An 18,452-nucleotide genomic window follows, 5' to 3' on the forward strand; every position below is an offset into this window, starting at 1 on the left:
TCCAGGAAAAGTGGTCATTGTTCCCCTCTACTCATCACTCATTAGACCCATTATAAGAGTACAGTGTCCCTTTTGGTATGTACCTCAAGACATCTACAACAACTGGAAAGGCCTCAGAAATACCTCACAAAGAGGATTATAGGTTCATAGGTAGGTACTAGGCTATCTGCATTTATAAGCCTAGCCGGAATGTGTTGGCTTTCGCCGCCCCCTTTAGATTAGTTCCCTGTGCTCTGTCCAGCCAAAGTGATCCCTGGGATAAACTTTGTTTCCTATCCATTCATCAAGGTTTCTCTTGAAGAGGGTTAGCGAGGAGCTCTGCCTAATGTAGATTGGAATCTTGTTCCAGAGCATGGGAAGTCTTTGGGACAGGAATCTATCCCTCCAGCATATCCTATTTATTGTTGTGGTGAGGTTTAGATCCCTGGAGCATGTGGCTCGAGGGGATATGGTTTTCTTTAGGTGGAGCATGTCCATCAATTCTGGGTTGGACATGGCCTTGTATGTCAGGCAGACATCACCTCTGAGTAGGCGGTATGCAACCGAGTACAGCTGGAGTTTCTTCAGTCGAGCTGCATAGGGCATCTGCTTGAGACCAGTGATCCTCTTGGTGAGGTACTTCTGTGGTCTTTCCAGTTGTTGCAGGTGTCTTGTAAGGTACATCCCAAATGGGGCATTGTACTCTGATGAGTCTGATGAGTGATGCATAGTGGGGCCCAATTACCTCTTTCAATCTGGATGCAAACCCTTTTGTGATTAGGTGGGCCACACAGAAGGATTTTCTAACCACTTTGGCAATGTGATTATTAAAGGAGAGGTTACTATCTACTTGGGTCCCCAGATCCTTTATTACGTCTTCTGTATTTAGGGGGCTGCCACCTATGTGGTAGTTTGTGGGTACTTTGTTTTTTCCAAAGGGGATGACTATGCACTTTTTGGCATTTAGCTTGAGACCATGGTTTTGACACCAGGTATCTGTCTCAGTGAGACCCTTTTGGAGGATGTCTGTGTCAGCTGGAGTATCAATTATAGCACCTAGTTTGCAGTTGTCTGCGAACTTGGTGAGCCATAGTCATCCTGTGCTTGCCTGTACCTCTGAGAAGTATATGCTGAACAGGAGGGGTCCTAGGATTGAGCCCTGGGGAATGCCACTTGTAACAGGTTTAGAGTCAGACCTAGCTCCTGCAACTCTTACCATGTGGGTTCTGTCCATGAGCCAGTTGGCAACCCATCTCGTGATGTAGGGGTTTATGTTCAGGCTGGTGAGCTTGTCTATAATACCCGAGTGGGGAATAGTGTTGAAGGCCTTTGCGAGGTCTAGGTAGGCTGTGTGGACCACCTTTCCCTCGTCTAGCCTTGGTAACCGTCTCAAAGAAATCCACCAAGTTTAGGAGGCATGATCTGCCCTTATCAAAGCTGAACTGGGTTGGGTCCAGTGTTTGGAGGCTTCCAATGTCTCTGTTAATGAGATCCATGATGATGCACTCCATAGCTTTGCAGACCAAGCGAGTCGGGCTTATAGGGCGATAGTTCCTGGGGTCCGTTGTGGCTCCACATTTGTGGAGCGGAATAACCATTGCTGTGTGCCACTCTGTGGGCACATAGCCTGTAGAGAGGCTGAGTTTAAACAGTGTGTTTAGGTGAGGGGTTATTTCATCTTGGAGCTCGTGTAGGACGCAGCCTAGGATACCGTCCGGTCCCATTGATGCTGTGTTTTTGGCTTTGGAAAGGGCTGTTTTAACCTGAGTGTCTGTGATTTCAGGGGGCACTGCATTCTTCTGGTATAGTTATGGGCCCTTTTGGGGGTGAGAGGGGGGTGAAATTTGCACTGAACCGGTCTGCCAGGATGTTGGCTATATCAGTCGGTTCAGTGTATTTTGTGTCATTCTGCACTAACTCTGAGCAGATCTGAGAATTGCCACTTAGATTGTTGACATAGCTAAATAATGCCTTGTGGTTATCATTGGAGTCCATGGCAATTTTTCTTTCGAAGCTAGCCTTGGATGATTTTATGAGGGAACATAGTTTCTTGCTGATACTGATCAGGGATGTCTTCCCTTCTTGGGATTTTACTCTTTTCTGTACTAGTTTCCTCCTTCTATTGTATAGCTTGTTTATGGCAGGGGTCCACCAGACTGGTTTCCTTTTTTGGAGGAGTGAGTCTTGGTTTTGTTTGGGATATCACGATCCATGCATTCTTGTAGGTGCCCGTAGAGTGCATTAGTAAAGGATTTTGCAGCTTGGACAATGTTATCCTTTAGCATGGGGGCTTTGAAACTTCCCACCTCGGTCTTAAGTAATGTGAAGTTTGCTTTTGAAAAGTTTTTCACGGTGGTTTCTTTGACCGGGAATGGTGGCAGAATGTGGATATCCAGAGTGATTAGTTTATGGTCAGATCTAACCAGCAAGGGGTTGACCTCTGGTGTGGAACACTGGTCGCCCATGTTGGTGATGACCAGGTCCAATATGTTGTCAACTCTGGTGAGGGTGTTAACCAGTTGATCCAGCGCATTTCAGTGTATAAATAATAGGAAATGTTAGGAAGTTCATACTTGAGTAGTTCTCCCAGTTAATATTTGGATAATTGAAATCACCCAATATCAGGGTGTTTGGTAGGACCTTTATGTTTTCCAGTGTTTCCAGGAATGAGGAGTGGGGGTCCTGGGACATGGTGGGTGATCTGTAGCAAGCTATAATTTGAATAGCAGTTTTTCCCATTGTTAGTTGCACATGGATGATCTCTGAAGCATCTTGCTGTGCCACTAACCTGGATGTGTGGGTATCCTTGATGAATATGGATACTCCCCCGCCTTTTGTATTTCGGTCCGGGTTCTGTGGCCAAAATGTATGGCATGAGTTGTAGCCTGGTAGTGCTGGGGTGCTCTCTGGAGCCTTAAACTAGGTTTCTGTTACTGCACATATATCGATTTTCTCCATACTGAGGAGTGCCTCGAGTGCGTGCATTTTGAGGTTTAGACTTGTGGCATTGAGCAGCATTACCCTCAGTTTTTTGTTACTTGTGCTATTTACGGCGGTGGGTTTGTCTTTTGAGCCTTGCCTAAAAAAGGCATGATATGGGTGGCAAGAGCCTTGGCCAGTATTCGAAAGCCTAAGGGTGACAGGTGCAAGCTGTCTCTAGCAAAGCAGCGTGGCTTGTCGAGCATGTCATCCCAGGCTGACAGACACTGGATCCCCTTTGAATGACACCAGAAGCTTAGCCAATTGTTGAAATTGATAATTGTTTCTCTATACCATGGTATCATTCTTGGTGAAGGCAGGATGCTACTGAGGGTCAGGGTCATACCAGCCTGGGTTATGTGATCAGAGAGCTCCTCCATGTCTCTTTTCATGTAGTCCAGGGAGGTATGGCTCAGGTCATTCACACCAACATGGACAATGACAGTCATATTTGTACTTGTTCTGGAGTGACCTGAGTGCTTCTGTTATGTGGCGGATCTTGGCACCCAACAGGCAACTAACAGTAACCTTCTCCTTTTTCAACCTAGTGAGTGGGAGGTCAGTGTGCCTGACTATAGAGTAACCTATTATTAGTGTGTAGGGTATGTTATTATGCCTTAATGGTTGTGATTGTGTGGCACACTGGTTTTGTGAAGTATGTGTTTCATGGTTTGTGTTGGGGGGTGGAGGTTGCTTGGATGTCTGCTTTGGAGGTCTCTGTTGCTTTTACAGATTTTTATTTAGAGCCTCTGAGTATGTTTTTGTGTATTTGTGTGTTTTTTGCCAGTGCTGGTTTCATAGGTCTGTGTGAGACTGGTGGTGTGATGCAAGTAATTCCCTTCTCCTCTTGACTGCCTGGTCTTTGGGTTGAGAGAGCTTAGCCTCCAGTTTGTCTGTATAATTGCATCTCTCGCATGTATTAGTGTTTGGTGGAAGGAGGAGAGGGTTGTCTGTGTACATGAGGCAATTGTAACATTGCCTCAAAATGCCCAGATTCACCAGTTGGACTGGAGAGTACATCTGAAACTGCCCTTTGGACATGCCTGGATAGGTACAGTGAACTGTTTTACTGATTGGCTGGTAAGGTCGAATAGAGAGCCTTGTCCTTCTCTACAGTATAGGTGGGTCTACTGCTAAGGTTTATTAATGCTTGCTATGAGTTTTGGGCAATTGCAGGGATGAGAAGTGACTGATTTGAGTGCTTAAGCTGAAAGTTTGTCTAGTTTCAAGGGAAAAATTGAACAGTAGACTTTGTGGAGCTGGGAATAGTTATACCCTAGGTAACTGGCGCTGCCGGCGTGCAAAACCATGCAAATGCGGGTTTTATAGCAGGGAAATGAAAGAGATGAAAATTATCCCAAAATGGCCAATAAACTACTAATTATTGGGCTAAAACCACTCCTCCAGGGACAGATAGGCTGCTCAAAGCTCCCTCTCTCACAGTGAACAGAGAAACTTTCTTCTATCCAAGTAAGGTATGGCAAACACAGAAACTTGTAACACAGCCCTGAATTCAGCACTAACCTGAAAACTGGACTAAACTAGCTTAGAAAGGTGGTGGGAAAACAAGTATATATATATTTTTTTTTTTTCAGAAAATAAAGCAGATACAATAAAAAAAACACTTTAAATGCACATAAATGGCTATCACACTTGAGTGTGTAGCCTACAACAGTTAAACAGGTAATTTAAACACAAAAATGACTTTGTTAAAGCGCAGGCAGTAAAATAAGTACAATATGTAGCTGAAACAAGCTTTTTAAATCACAGAAACTCTAGAAAATCTGCGTTTTAGGCGGAATTAGCTAAAGGCAGCAAGAAAATGCAGAAAAATGATACTTAATCACTCCAAAGTCTCCCTTTTGTCTCTCTGCTGCTGTAGAACTCTGCAGGGCACCAGGCAGGAGCTTGCTGAGCTGTATACTAGCACAAAAACCTTGCAAACGTGGGTTTTATAGCAGGGAAATGAAAGAGATAGAAATTAGCCCAAAATGGCCAATAAACTACTAATTTCTTGGGCTGAAACCACTCCTCCATGGATAGATAGGCTGCTCAAAGCTCCCTCTCTCACAGTGAACAGAGAAACTTCCTTCTAGCCAAGTTAAGGTATGGACAAACACAGAAACTTGTAACACAGCCCTGCATTCAGCACTAACCTGAAAACTGAACTAAACTAGCTTAGAAAGGCGGGAAAACAAGTATTTGTTTTTTTTTTTCAGAAAATAAAGCAGATACAATCAAAAAAACACTTTAAATGCACAGAAATGGCTATCACACTTGAGTGTATAGCCTACAACAGTTAAACAGGTAATTTAAACACAAAAATTACTTTGTTAAAGTGCAGGCAGTAAAATAAGTACAATATGTAGCTGAAACAAGCTTTTTAAATCACAGAAACTCTAGAAAATTGGCGTTTTAGGCAGAATTAGCTAGAGGCAGCAAGAAAATGCAGAAAAATGATACTTAATCACTCCAAAGTCTCTCCTTTGTCTCTGCTGCTGTAGAACTCTGCAGGGCACCAGGCAGGACCTTGCTGAGCTGTATACCTCAAACAGATGCCCTATGCAGACCATCTCAAAAAAACTCCAGCTTTACTCTGTCACATATCGTCTACTCAGAGGCAATCTCTGCCTAACATACAAAGCTATGTCAAACCCAGAGCTGTTGGGACATGCTCCACTTAAAGAAATCCCAATCCCTCCGAGCTACATACTCTAAGGGCCTAAACCTTGTCGCCACAATAAACAGAACATGCTGGAGGGATAGATTCCTGTCTCAGAGACTTCCTGTACTCTGGAACAAACTACATATCTACATCAAACAAAGCTCCTCATTAGCACTCTTCAAGAAAAATCTTGATTGGCTGGGAAATAGGAAATTCACCCTGGGGATCACCTCTGTGGCTTTGCTCGACATGGGTACAGGAAAATAATTTTCTTGGGTGGGCTAGGCTTATATAGGCCCTAGGGCCAATAGCCTAGTACTTATCTATGAACCTATTACAAGCACTCAAACATACGTACTTTAGAATAATTACTGGGAGATCTGCACAATATATTATAGGTTCATTTTGCCAGGTGTTTATATTCTGTGTTAGCTGTAAATAATGCATGTAATACCTGTAAATATTGTGACTGTTATATTTACTTTCTCCATCAGCTTCATATATTTGTATTGTATAAATGTTGTAGTAGGCATGCATGATTCATGTTTCATGTGACTGCTGGACAATTACTCAGGAAGTGCTGATTTCTCTGTATGTGTAATGTCATATCGCTCATTGTTTGTCTTACCTCATTGGCCCAGATTGTGGCTGAAAATAGTCTTTACACCATTTCACTTGTCTGGTTGTCAAATCTAACATAAAAATAAAATATATAATCAAAATGTGTAATACTAACAAACCAGTGTATTTTGTCAGTTCACTGTAGTAATAGTATATTTTACTAATCTAGGTATTATTTCACTGTAGTAATACTATATTCTACTAATCTGGATGTCAGTTCAATGTAGTAATAATATATTCTACTACTCTGGATGTCCGTTCACTGTAGTAATAGTATATTCTACTAATCTGGGTGTCAGTTCACTATAGTAATAGTATATTCTACTAACCTGAGCATCACTTCACTGTAGTAATAGTATATTCTACTAATCTGGGTGTCAGTTCACTAGTAATAGTATATTCTATTAATCTGGATGTCAATTCACTGTAGTAATAGTATATTCTACTAACCTGAGCATCATTTCACTGTAGTAATAGTATATTCTACTACTCTGGGTGTCAGTTCACTGTAGTAATAGTATATTCTACTACTCTGGGTGTCCGTTCACTGTAGTAATAGTATATTCTACTAATCTGGGTTGTCAGTTCACTATAGTAATAGTATATTCTACTAACCTGAGCGTCACTTCACTGTAGTAATAGTATATTCTACTACTCTGGGTGTCCGTTCACTGTAGTAATAATATATTCTACTAACCTGGGCGTCACTTCACTGTAGTAATAGTATATTCTATTAATCTGGGTGTCAGTTCACTGTATTATAGTATATTCTATTCATCTGGATGTCCATTCACTGTAGTAATAGTATATTCTACTAATCTGGGTGTCAGTTCACTATAGTAATAGTATATGCTACTAACCTGAGCGTCACTTCACTGTAGTAATAGTATATTCTACTAATCTGGGTGTCCGTTCACTGTAGTAATAGTATATTCTACTAATCTGGGTGTCAGTTCACTATAGTAATAGTATATTCTACTAACCTGAGCGTCACTTCACTGTAGTAATAGTATATTCTACTAATCTGGGTGTCAGTTCACTGTAGTAATAGTATATTCTACTAATCTGGGCACAGTTTGCTGCAGTAGTTATGTCAGCAGGTATACTGACAAGATACAGTGTTCAGTAACCTGGTAGCTTTTAGTATTGCATTACACCAAACTGGTACTAAAAGCAACAACATTTCCACACAGAAACAGTGAAAATGAAGCATTACATTTACTAAACTACCTTTATGCTGCTCTTTATTAAAATTATGCCTTTTAAATTACATACGAGGGTCCTATAACTGTACTATAAAATGTGTATATCTTATTAAAGAACTTATGAAGGACTATAGATATCAAAGGGGTGAGAGCTACACTTAGACATTTAAGGTACAGCTGATTATAAAATGTTCAACATAATACAGTTATTTCATACCAGTTGATATGAATATATCATCTGGGAGTTTAGCACAAAGGTTTAAAGGAAAGAGCTGTTCTCAAGCTGCTGCTTATAGTCTATGGTTTGAGTCCCTCAGTGTATATTTACCTACTCTGTGACTTATGGCAAGTCACCTAACCAGACAGTGCTCCCAAGCTGAGTCTGACAGAGGACCATGTGGATCAGTGCTTTTGTCCTGGCTAACAAATGTATATTTATATATAATATGGAGCTCCACTTTTCAAAATCACAACCGTGAATGTTTTGGAATGAAGGCAGGTGATCAGTGTGAAGCTGGGGGTATTGCCAAGCTGAAGGGAAGAGAGCCAAAAATGTTATATAAAACTGTAATAGGTTCATAGGTAGGTACTAGGCTATCGGCCCTGGGGCCTATACAAGCCCAGCCAAAAAGGTACCCTGGCTTTTGCCACACAAGAAAATTATTTTCCAGTGCCACTGTCGAGCAGAGCCACAGAGGTGATCCCCGGGGTGAATTTCCCATTTCCCATCCAATCAAGATTTTTCTTGAAGAGTGCGAATATAATTTACTATTTCTCTTTTCCCCAGTTCATCTGCATTCATTGTTTTGTTCTCATGGCTAGAGGAACATGTGCCTTTTGGCTTTCTGAATATCGAAGAACAGGGAGTATCTTTTGAAGTGTGTTGGATTTCCAGATTCTTTTGTTAATGTAGTAAACAAAGATGAAAGATCAGGAACTGCCCCTTGTTGGGAATGTAATTGCTACAATATTTGATTAACTTAATGCCTTGCATATCATTAAAACATCATGATGGATTCAAGGGGAAGGAAGCAGACTTGGACGCGTGTTGGCAACTATTCTGCCAATGACGTGTAAAAACTGATTTTTCCAGTGCCCAAGAAATGATGTCATGCGATGACCACTGGGGGCTAGGAAAAAGACATTTTATATAACTGTGTACATCCTGCTGTGCAACAGATTGTGCTAGATATTGATGATGTCTTGGGTGCTAGAACAATCTGAGAGATCTAATTTTTAATTTTGATTTGGGATGGATGGCTAGGCTTAAAGACTTCAGTGGTCATTAGCCTACTACATCCCTATGAAACTATGAACTATAATTATTAGGCATAGAATGTCTACAGTAAGCTCTAGCAGAGAACTTGGGTGTCTGGAGCTTTGTTTATCTTTGTATGCACCCTATCTGTATTTACATTTTTCTTTATTATTTTAGTAAAGCTCACTTAATAATCTTTCAGCTGTTTATTTATTATAAGTATACATGTTTGTACTGTTTATCTGAGAAGAGAGTGGTTACAAACTGTGCGGCAGAAATTTCCCATGAGACTGTTTAAAGCCTACTGCCAGTGAAAGAGGTATTATTGGATCTGATTTCATATCTGTCTTAATTTGAGTCCAGTCAAGTCTCTCTGGCCCTAAACATAGAGTGGTGGCAGTGTTTCCATGCCAGAAAGAAACCTTTGGGGACTTGAAGAATTGGGTCTATATTATAACAGCGAATGATCAAAAGATCGAACGCTGTTATAATGAACCCAAAACAATGAAAACTTAAATAAGCGAACACCCAGAACAGCGATTTTTTTCCCAGGGAAAAACAAATCGCTGTTCCCAAAAAAAAAAAAAAAAAAAACAGACCAAACACTATTTTAAGTGGGGGGCTTCAAACCCCACACCCCCTACTTAAATTTACCAACTCCGCTATTGCACTACAGTGCCAAAAACAGCAAAGTGACGGAAGCGGCCAAGCCATTTCTTTCCAAGGAAAAGAATTTACTTAAAAGCTGCTTCGTCATTTTGGGTTTTCGAAATTTGAAGTTTGACCAAGACACATTCGACAGAATGTGCCTTCGGTCTTCTGATAGGAATCCGGAGAATTTTGCAAATCTTTAATAGGAATTTTGCTTATGTAAAAATAATTTGTAAGAAAGGCAATTACAATGTATAAGAAAGAGGCGCTGAAAAACATTGATTCACAAAGATAGTGGTAAGGTAGGGGAAAGGGGGTTTTCTTAGCCAAAAACTCAGCTCAATAAGTGACCTGAGTACAGTCCAGTCCAGCTGTGGAGGATTGAAGCTCATACACTGAAGAAACATGCACATTCCCTTCATGCTCTTTGGGCCACTTTGTACTTTTGCAGTAAAATGAAACAGACTTGTGTGACTATTTTGCCATTTTTTCACCCTTGGTTGACAGTGGTGGGATTCATATCCTGTCAGTACCAGTGGAATGTCACAGTCAGGATAAAGTATTTTTTTTAAGAATGATTGCATTACCGAGACACAGCTTACTAAAATATTTCATTTCTGCTCTGTAGGTTGGAACTGTTAGATGCAGCACGAAACAGGGCTAGAGTGAAGACTTGCTATCTCATGATGGGAATCACAGTTGTGGCCTGCATTGTTATGGTGGTATCAGGAAAAAAGGTAGGTCATAATTCTGAAATGCATTTAATAACAGTAATGATGAACCATCTCTCTTTAGACATGGCCTGGGAGCAAGATAGATCCGAAGTAAATGACAATGGACATTTGACAAGCATCTGCGCAATGAAAGATACATTATTATCCACCAATTAAGTTAAATCATAAAAATGTATACCAGAGAAGATCAAAATCATACAATATCACTTTGTGATTGTCATACTGGAGCGTGATATGGGTGTGTATTAAAGTAGAATGTATTCGCCTTAATTATTTGCATAGTATATACAGTGGGCTGGTATCACTGTTTGGCTTCATCTAGTACAGGACTTAGTAGTCGCTGTGGGTGGTTTATAGTTAGGTTTTGTTAGGTGCAGTTCTAGAATAAGAAATATTTTTTTTTGTTTTGTTTTTTTCCTCCAGGGAGGCAGTCTCCATTTGTGATTGGCTTTGTCTCTTTTTAAGTTTTGTAGTGGCTGCTTCTTAAGAGGTTAGAATACCTACATGTTGGATGTAGTGGAAAGGAGCATCCCAGATGGTAGAAGTGATAGATGACATTAATTTGTAGTGTTCTAATTTAATAATTTAAAAACAATTAAACAAAAAGTAATACAGTTAATTTCTGATACTAAAATAATAAGGAATTTCCCCTTCATTATATCTTACATTTTATTGGACATCATATCATACTTGGTAAAGCAGGGAACTGTGACCATGTTATATTCAGAAGGCCTAGCATCAATTTTGCACTCTCCATTTCAAGTGTGTACTTTGGAAAAGGTCAGTTAACCAAATTACAGTTCTCTTAACATTCCTTAATTGTGTGCGTGTCCAGTTGGTTTCAACTATTAACTAAACTTTTTGTTAGATACTTTAGTGCCATACTTAGTGTAGCTGCCTCACATTCAGTTCACTTCCCAGCTGAATATTCCATCTTTCCAGAGTCTTTATGCCCTTTCTTCTTTGTTTTTGTGGCCAGGATCCAGCTTAGGTGTACCTCTAAATTACCAACAAGTGTAGGTGTTTGTGTCTTTTGCTTGTATGTGATGTGGTGGAGTGGCATTCTCTCTAGGTAGTGTTCTCTGCCTTAGTGACAAATTACTGGAGCAGGTAAGCTCTGGATCCTCCCTGACCCTGTACAGCATAAAGTGCGCATTAGAAAATGAATGAAAGTCAGCAGGAAGCTATGCAAACCATACGTACTTCTGTTTGCAGTCTCACTATTTGCAGGTATTTAAAATCTTGAAACGAATGAATGTAAATGAAGAGAGAAATTATCATGTACCTGATATTTTTGTTGGGCTGTTTACTGGTAGAACTACTTATTGGTATTTAAAGATATGTAATAAATGCTTGTCTCTGTCTTGAGTTGTGCAAGTGAGTATTTATGTGCTATATGTGTGGAATTAAAGAAGTCATTTTGCATTGCATAGTACAGGCTAAACTACACAATGTAGAATCGTTAGTGGACCTCATCTCTTTGAGGTCTGCTTAGGCAATGAATATATTAAGTTAACTTGATACAGGAATAGCCTTTACTACATAGCCAAGTTGGCCCCTTCTCAGCTAGATGGTTAGTGAAGCTTGCATAGTAGAATGTTGAGTACATAATATATAACCTCCATATAATGGACTCCAGTGTTTATGGCTAGAGCCCATGGTTGTATAAAGTAGTGATAGTTGTTCTTGGATAACCCTTTCCAGAGCCCGTGGTTGTATAAAGTAGTGATAGTTGTTCTTGGATAACCCTTTCCCAAATCCAACTAGTTCACATCTGATGCTGCCTGTTCAAAGATATACCATTCTTCCTCCCATAATATACTGCTGATTGCCCAGAGACAACCACTGTCAGTCATCCTTAGTTCAAAACTGACACAACTAGACCAGGGGCACCTCCTTCTAGCCTTGTGCATGTGTGCAGAATATGTATTGTGCAGGGCATCCCATCCCATTGTCTGAGACTTTTAGTTGTGCTGTTGGGCTACGCCGAATTATTCTTCATACTATTTCTCAATGTTGCATTCAGGAGTGATTCTCGAATATAGTGTTTATGCAGGTGATTTGCATATAATTAATATTCTAAACCATCATGCCATACACATGAGCAAACCTAGCAGAACCGGACATTCAGCAGGAGATGCACAAATGTGGGGTGGGTAGGTGACAATGAACAGAAGTATCCAAAGGTACATGCTCTAACTAGTATAGAGTTAACAATAAAAAAAATTCAGGGTGCTGCACCCTCTAATGGAGAGGGGGCAGGATACAGGTATGTCTGCAAAAGAATGCTACATGCCATGTGCCCAGATGGCACTACTGGTTTACCTGGTGGAAGTTTAGGATTCAGGAACAGGGTTGAACAGGACATAGTGTGCTTATTTGCATCTAACCGTACATTGCTTTTCTGCATGGATCACATCGGTGAGAATCTGTCACACCACATGCTTCCACCAGCTGGACAGGAAGTTTATGAATAAGACATTGCCATCCTTTTGGCATTAGCATGGAGCAAAATTCACCAAAAGGTCCTGTGCCTTAGTTTTTCCTATGGAAAATCTATTTATGAATCCCTCTCTGTGTGTTAAGGCTATATCTGTATGTATAACACTAAAAATGTGTCATTTTGTGTGACTTTATAGGTGTTTATAGCTATACAAGCATTATTGCTTATGTGGTTGTATTAGTATACGTTTGTCTGATGATGTCCACATATACCTATATATCTGTATACATGTCTTGGCATTTATATGGGTTTATGTAACTATGTAATTATAAATGTTAATATTATCGTGTCTGTATGTGTGCATGGCTTACCTCTCTTCGTCTTTGTTCATATGTTCATAGATTAATATTAGACTGTTTATCCAGAGGACCATTAGCAGCCTAGCCATAATACCCCAGAATTAAGGTACCTAGTGATATCATTTATACTTAGTTTTGACCCCTTTCCATAAGGGCTTGAGGGGTCAGATCCAGGATGTAGTCATAACTGCGCATCCATTCATCAAGGTTATGCTTAAAGGGTCAGGGAGCTACTTTGCTTTACATCCATTTAACTTTTTTTTTTCATAAAAAGTTCCTCTGGCATAAATATCTATTTATCTTGCCAGCAGGTTCTATTTATGTAATGGTAGAAGTTGATATATTTTGAGTGGGTTTTGAGGATGTTTAGTGGTTGCACAGGACTGGATCCTTTGAGGCCTTGTAGGTTAGACAGTGATCACCTCTCAAGAGTCTGTGAATAATTATTGAGCTTTCTTCTCTTTTCTGTTTCCTACAAAACCAAAAAATTGGGGAGGGGGGCTAAGGGCCGAAATCAAGGACAATGTTTAAATATTGCTCCAATTCACTTAGAGGTAATAGAAAAACAGGATTTGCATCAGTATGCATTTTCTGTTCAATAAGAAGCATGCAGCTCTAATACTTGGCTTTGGACTGACCATAATTTTCATGATTTACCAGAAAATCTAAACTTTTATGAGAGAGAGTATAAAAATAGGAGGCAAGATCAGGGGCATTCTGCACATATTGGACACTTGCGAGCGATGGTGCTTGAGGATGAGGTGTGTGTGTGTGTGTGTGTGTGTGTGTGTGTGTGTGTGTGTGTGTGTGTGTGTGTGTAACTTTAGAATCAATGTTTAAGGCTATGGACTGCTGACAGACCTCATCTTTTAGACATGAATTGAGTCCTTCAGTCTTTAATTACACACTGTCTGACTCTGAACAAGATACTTAACCAGACTGAATTTCTTGGGCTGTGTCATTACCAAACATAAGCACTTGAGTTTGTTGAGTTTCATGTTGCTAAAAGGGTAGAAAAGTGTACGTGTGTCTGTGGGTGATATGGTAAGATATGCTCTCATTGCACTGTAAAAAAATTAGCTCACAATATTTAAAAAGCAAACCAGTCACATTCACATCTGTGACCCCTTCAGAATATACAAAATACCTCAGTCAGTTAGAAAAGTTGAGCACTTGACAAATATATTTCTTATGGTAAATCCAGCTATCCATATATAAATTAGGAAATGTCTACTACTTGCAATAAATTCTCCCAGACATTTCTGGACTTTGCAAATGCCAATACCTGACCAAACTCTTCCCCTGGCCACACAGAGGTATCGGTCTTCAGTCTTGTCTTCAGAAATGCATCCCCCATTATCCTTCTTATATTCCCTCCCTTCTCAAATCTAAATCTTGCCAAGATCTTCCCCATGAAAAGTCTGCTTTTTGGCCCCTAACTATTCCTGTACATTCAGGGATCAATCCATTTCGGATTACGTTTCTTGGAGATGAAAGCCCTTAATGGGAAGTTAAACTTTTTTTTTTTTTGTCATGAGCCAATTGAAGTGTTCTGGTATCCTAAACAGGAATTGTTTTTTACTTTTGTCTCAAGTGATACCTACTTCTGTAACACTAGAGACATTACCGACATTCTTGTGGACAAATTCTATTCCAACTGCACCCCACCAACCATTCCCATTTCCCCTTAAGGGAGGGTATTAACCTGATGGATAGAGACAAGAAGTTCAAGGCCTTAGCAACAAGGTACGAGTACAACCAGTGCCCCACATATTTGATAGGTTTGTAGACCGACAGGAGTTTTTGGTCATTGGGTCATAATGACCGACTAGGAACATAGTTGTTTAGAATGTTATTTAGTGCTGAACAAGCAGATGAATTCTGGATAATTTTATAGGTGGTATGAAGCTGTGTATATGTTAGTTGATGGTGTAGTTCTAACCAATTTTGGCTTTTAATGCTATGCAGTATTGGGTTCTGAAAAGGGTATTTCCTGCAAATTTAGCAACTTTGTTAGAATGGGAGCACCATAAAGACGTGTGGGGAGATAAGTAATGGCAAGCATAGCTTTAATTGTGTCAGCGAGAAAGGTTTTGGCACTTCTCTAGTTTTTGCTGATTTTTTTCTTATGCAATTTTGTATATGTAGGTTGAATTTAAAATTATCATTCACTATCATCTCTAATAATTTGCTATGAGAATTGACTTCAGTAGTTTTATTATCTAGAGAGAGGACTTTAAATTTGTTTTTTCATAAGAGAGGGATTTGGAGAAAAAAGTGGTAGTGTTTTTTTTTTTTTTTTTTTAGGGTTGAGAATGAGTTGTGAGTTACAAAGCCATATTTCAGTTGTTGTTAAAGCTTCCCAAGTATTTTTTTGGTATGTGTGCCATGTTGTCAGATGTGCAAATGAGTGTGGAATCATCTGCGTACTGTATTAGAGAGGGCTGTTATGTGGATGCGTGGAGGATGTTGGTGAGAACGTTAGAGTATAGGACTAAGGATAAGACCCTTGTGGTACACCAGTGGTACTGGCAGATAAGGAGACAGCGTGAATTGCCATATTACTGACTGATACCTACTCGCCAGGTAGCTTTTGAACCATAGCAGGTTGGGCTGAGAGAGACCTAAAGAGGACATTTGAAGTAGAAGCTTGCTGTGACAAACTCTGTCAAAGTCTAGAAATGAGGAGACTAGTTTGCAGTTATCTCTAGATTTATTAACAACATCTATATAGGTTAGATGTGCAGTGTTAGTATTATGGGAAGGACAGAACATGTGTGGGGATAGGAGGTGTCATTCCCATTTCACTATTGCAGTATTCATTACAATAGAGATCCCCTGCCAAAGGCGGCCCAATGTTCGGCCATTATACCAAAGCCTTTAGGTTGCTTTAAGGTACATTACATGTCACACATACTCCACGTGTAGCATAGGGTATAAAGGTGACATCCAGACATACTGTCCTCAGAACTTTTTTGTCACCAATCTGAACACCAGATCGTCAGTCTGAATGCCTGTTTCATTGCTGGTTCACCAAGCTGTTTGGATAAGTGCCCCATTGGGTTTTTTTGTATCTTATCTTTATGTTTGTTTTTTTTATTGCTTGTAGGTTTCACATCATCCAAGAAGGGTAAATGCCAGTATGGGAGACAGGTTCCCTATAAAGACCGCCATGAGCACTGCTTGTTTTGCCTCTGTGCTTCTCACAACCATATGTCCTGTTCAATCTGTCACACCTTTGTTTCCAAGACCCTCCATAGTAGACTTTCTTCTTTCACTTTGTATCTGGAGAATCAACATCTTAAGCTGTTAGCTAAAGACATAATGGAAAGGAACTTCTTGGTCCAAGGGGCAGCCATCTATGAAGGCCAAGAAATCTAGGCTTGATTCTTCTGCTGTACAGCTGCTGCTGGACATCTCCCCTGAGGCAAGTGAAAGCCCGGAGGTTTGTCTGGCTCCATCATTGGATTATTTGGCCTTGACCGAGTTGAAGCTATTGGGGAGTCAACCTTAAGCACATCCTTGGAAGCCTTGCAGATGTCCATATCGGATGTTCGGGGGAAACCACAGGTGATTATTTCCAAGGGGCCTAGGGGTGTTCCTCAAATTTTAGTCATGGAGGAAGTTCCTACTACACTTATTGAATTCTGTCTGGACTTGGAGCTTTCTACATTTCATAAGGCAGATGTCCTCTTAAAGAAAAAGCAGAACACTAAACATATTACTCCAGCTCCTAAGGACCCACAGAGTGAATGGCAACATTTCACTCAGGGGTTGTTTAATGCTTTGATGGCTTTAAAACCTCCTCAGGGAGTTTGTCCCAGCTCCCCTTTGGCCTTCCACTGTCCTTAAAGGACACAGAGAACAGGATTCCCCTGAGGAGGAGGTGGATTCAGATGAGAAATCTGTTGCTTACTTCTCTGATTTCTTCACCTTTAGATTATGGGTCTGAGGAAGAGGAATCTACTAGTCCTGATACTCTTTTTGAGGAGACTTCTTTTGGGGACACTGTCTAGAATATTGGAGCTTTTCAAAATGGGATTGTGCTCAGTTTTCTGCAGTACAGAAAAGCTATTGTGAGCTCCTGCAGATGGATTCTCCCAGGTCTTCTGCTGTACCTCCTGTTCTGGCTGCATTCTTGGATGCCTTCCAGCCTCCTGCCCCCAAAAAACCTGATAGAATTTATAGGGTGCCTGAAGACTGTAAATTTCTTTACAAGTACGCTTCTACTGACCCATTGGTGGGGTCTGTGGCTTCTGAAAAGCCATCTCAATTGATGCCTTCACCTAAGTTACTACTTTCTAATAAAGCTAGCAAAACTATGGAAAGGTTGGGAAAAAGGTTTATACATCTGCTACTTTAGCTTTTAGGGTGGTCAATTATCAAACAAATATATGCCCAGGTACATGTTGGCTCTTCTTTCCCAGGCCTGTCAGGTAATTTCTGATCTTTCTGAAGCTGAAGGGAAGACTTATCTTTCCCTGTTAGGGCCTTCGTCCCAGGTGGCTTGTCATTACATTGTGTAATTATGATGTAGCAGATGCTTCTTCTAGGGCTGTTGCTTTTGAGTCTATGATGCAGAGACATTTTTGGCTTCAGCTTCAACCTTTGCCTGATGATATTAAGGCTAAGCTGATGGATGCTCCTCTGGATAATAAACACTTGTTTGGTGAAGCTGCTGCCACTTTAAGTCTGTTAAGAATAAGGGCAAAACTTTACAGGAACTTAAACATGTTTTTGTTTCTCCTGTCTCTGTTTCAGAGAAATTGCCCCAATAAGCCAGCCTTTGTTTGTAGGCAACCTCGCCCTCCCCCCAAGAGCAGGAAAAGTGGGAAGTGACTTCCTCCTGCTAAAGCTTCTTATTCTGTGTCTCAGAAGTCTCCTATTAATGATAAACTATAGGTGCTGTCTGACTATCCTATTCTTCCCAGCCACATTCCTCTTTCTCTTCGCTTCTCTCTATCTCTCCCTGTTTTGTTAAAGATTACTCCTGGGTTTAGTCCATTATCTGCCAAGGGTATTTCATGATCTGGAAATCTCCTCCCCCTTCTGTGGAAATTCCACAGCCCCCTCAGGAACAGCTGTCCTTTCCATGGGTGCTTCAGGATCTCTTGACTCTGGGTACTGTTCAAGAAGTTCCAGTTTCCCAAAGGGGGAGGGGGTTTTATTCCAGAAGGTTCCTAATACCCAGGAAAAAGGGTACTTGGAGACCAATTTTAGACCTCTTTCATCTAAATACACATTTCTGAAGGTTCTCTCTTTTTGAATGTTGTCCCTTCAGACTTTGTTCCCTTTTTTGCTTCCCAAGGTTTACATGGTGTTTCTGGATCTCAAGGATGCTTATCTCCATATCCCAATTCATCCCCTCTTCAGGACATTTTTACTTTTCTCTGTTGCTAACTGGTATTTTCAGTTCTCTGCTTTGCCCTTCTGGCCTTTCTACTGCCCCAAGGGTATTCACCAAATGCAGTGCTCCTTTGATTGATTTTGTAGGCTAAGGGGATCCAAGTCTTTCCCTACTTAGACGACTTCCTGTTTCACGCATCCTCTCCAGAGAC

General features: G+C 40.5%; 1 protein-coding gene across 1 annotated transcript in view; it reads left to right on the forward strand.

The window, feature by feature from the left end:
• The window catches only part of FAM162B (family with sequence similarity 162 member B), a 487,692-nt gene that overhangs the window by 440,851 nt on the left and 28,389 nt on the right, over positions 1 to 18,452 (forward strand). The window contains exon 3 of the mRNA XM_044063658.1: positions 9,987 to 10,095. Coding sequence (XP_043919593.1) covers positions 9,987 to 10,095 — 109 coding nt within the window. The remainder of the gene's footprint in view (positions 1 to 9,986; positions 10,096 to 18,452) is intronic.

The sequence above is a fragment of the Protopterus annectens genome, chromosome 1.part0, assembly GCF_019279795.1.
Source record: "Protopterus annectens isolate FY-2018-M chromosome 1.part0, PAN1.0, whole genome shotgun sequence".
Lineage (NCBI taxonomy): Eukaryota > Metazoa > Chordata > Ceratodontiformes > Protopteridae > Protopterus > Protopterus annectens.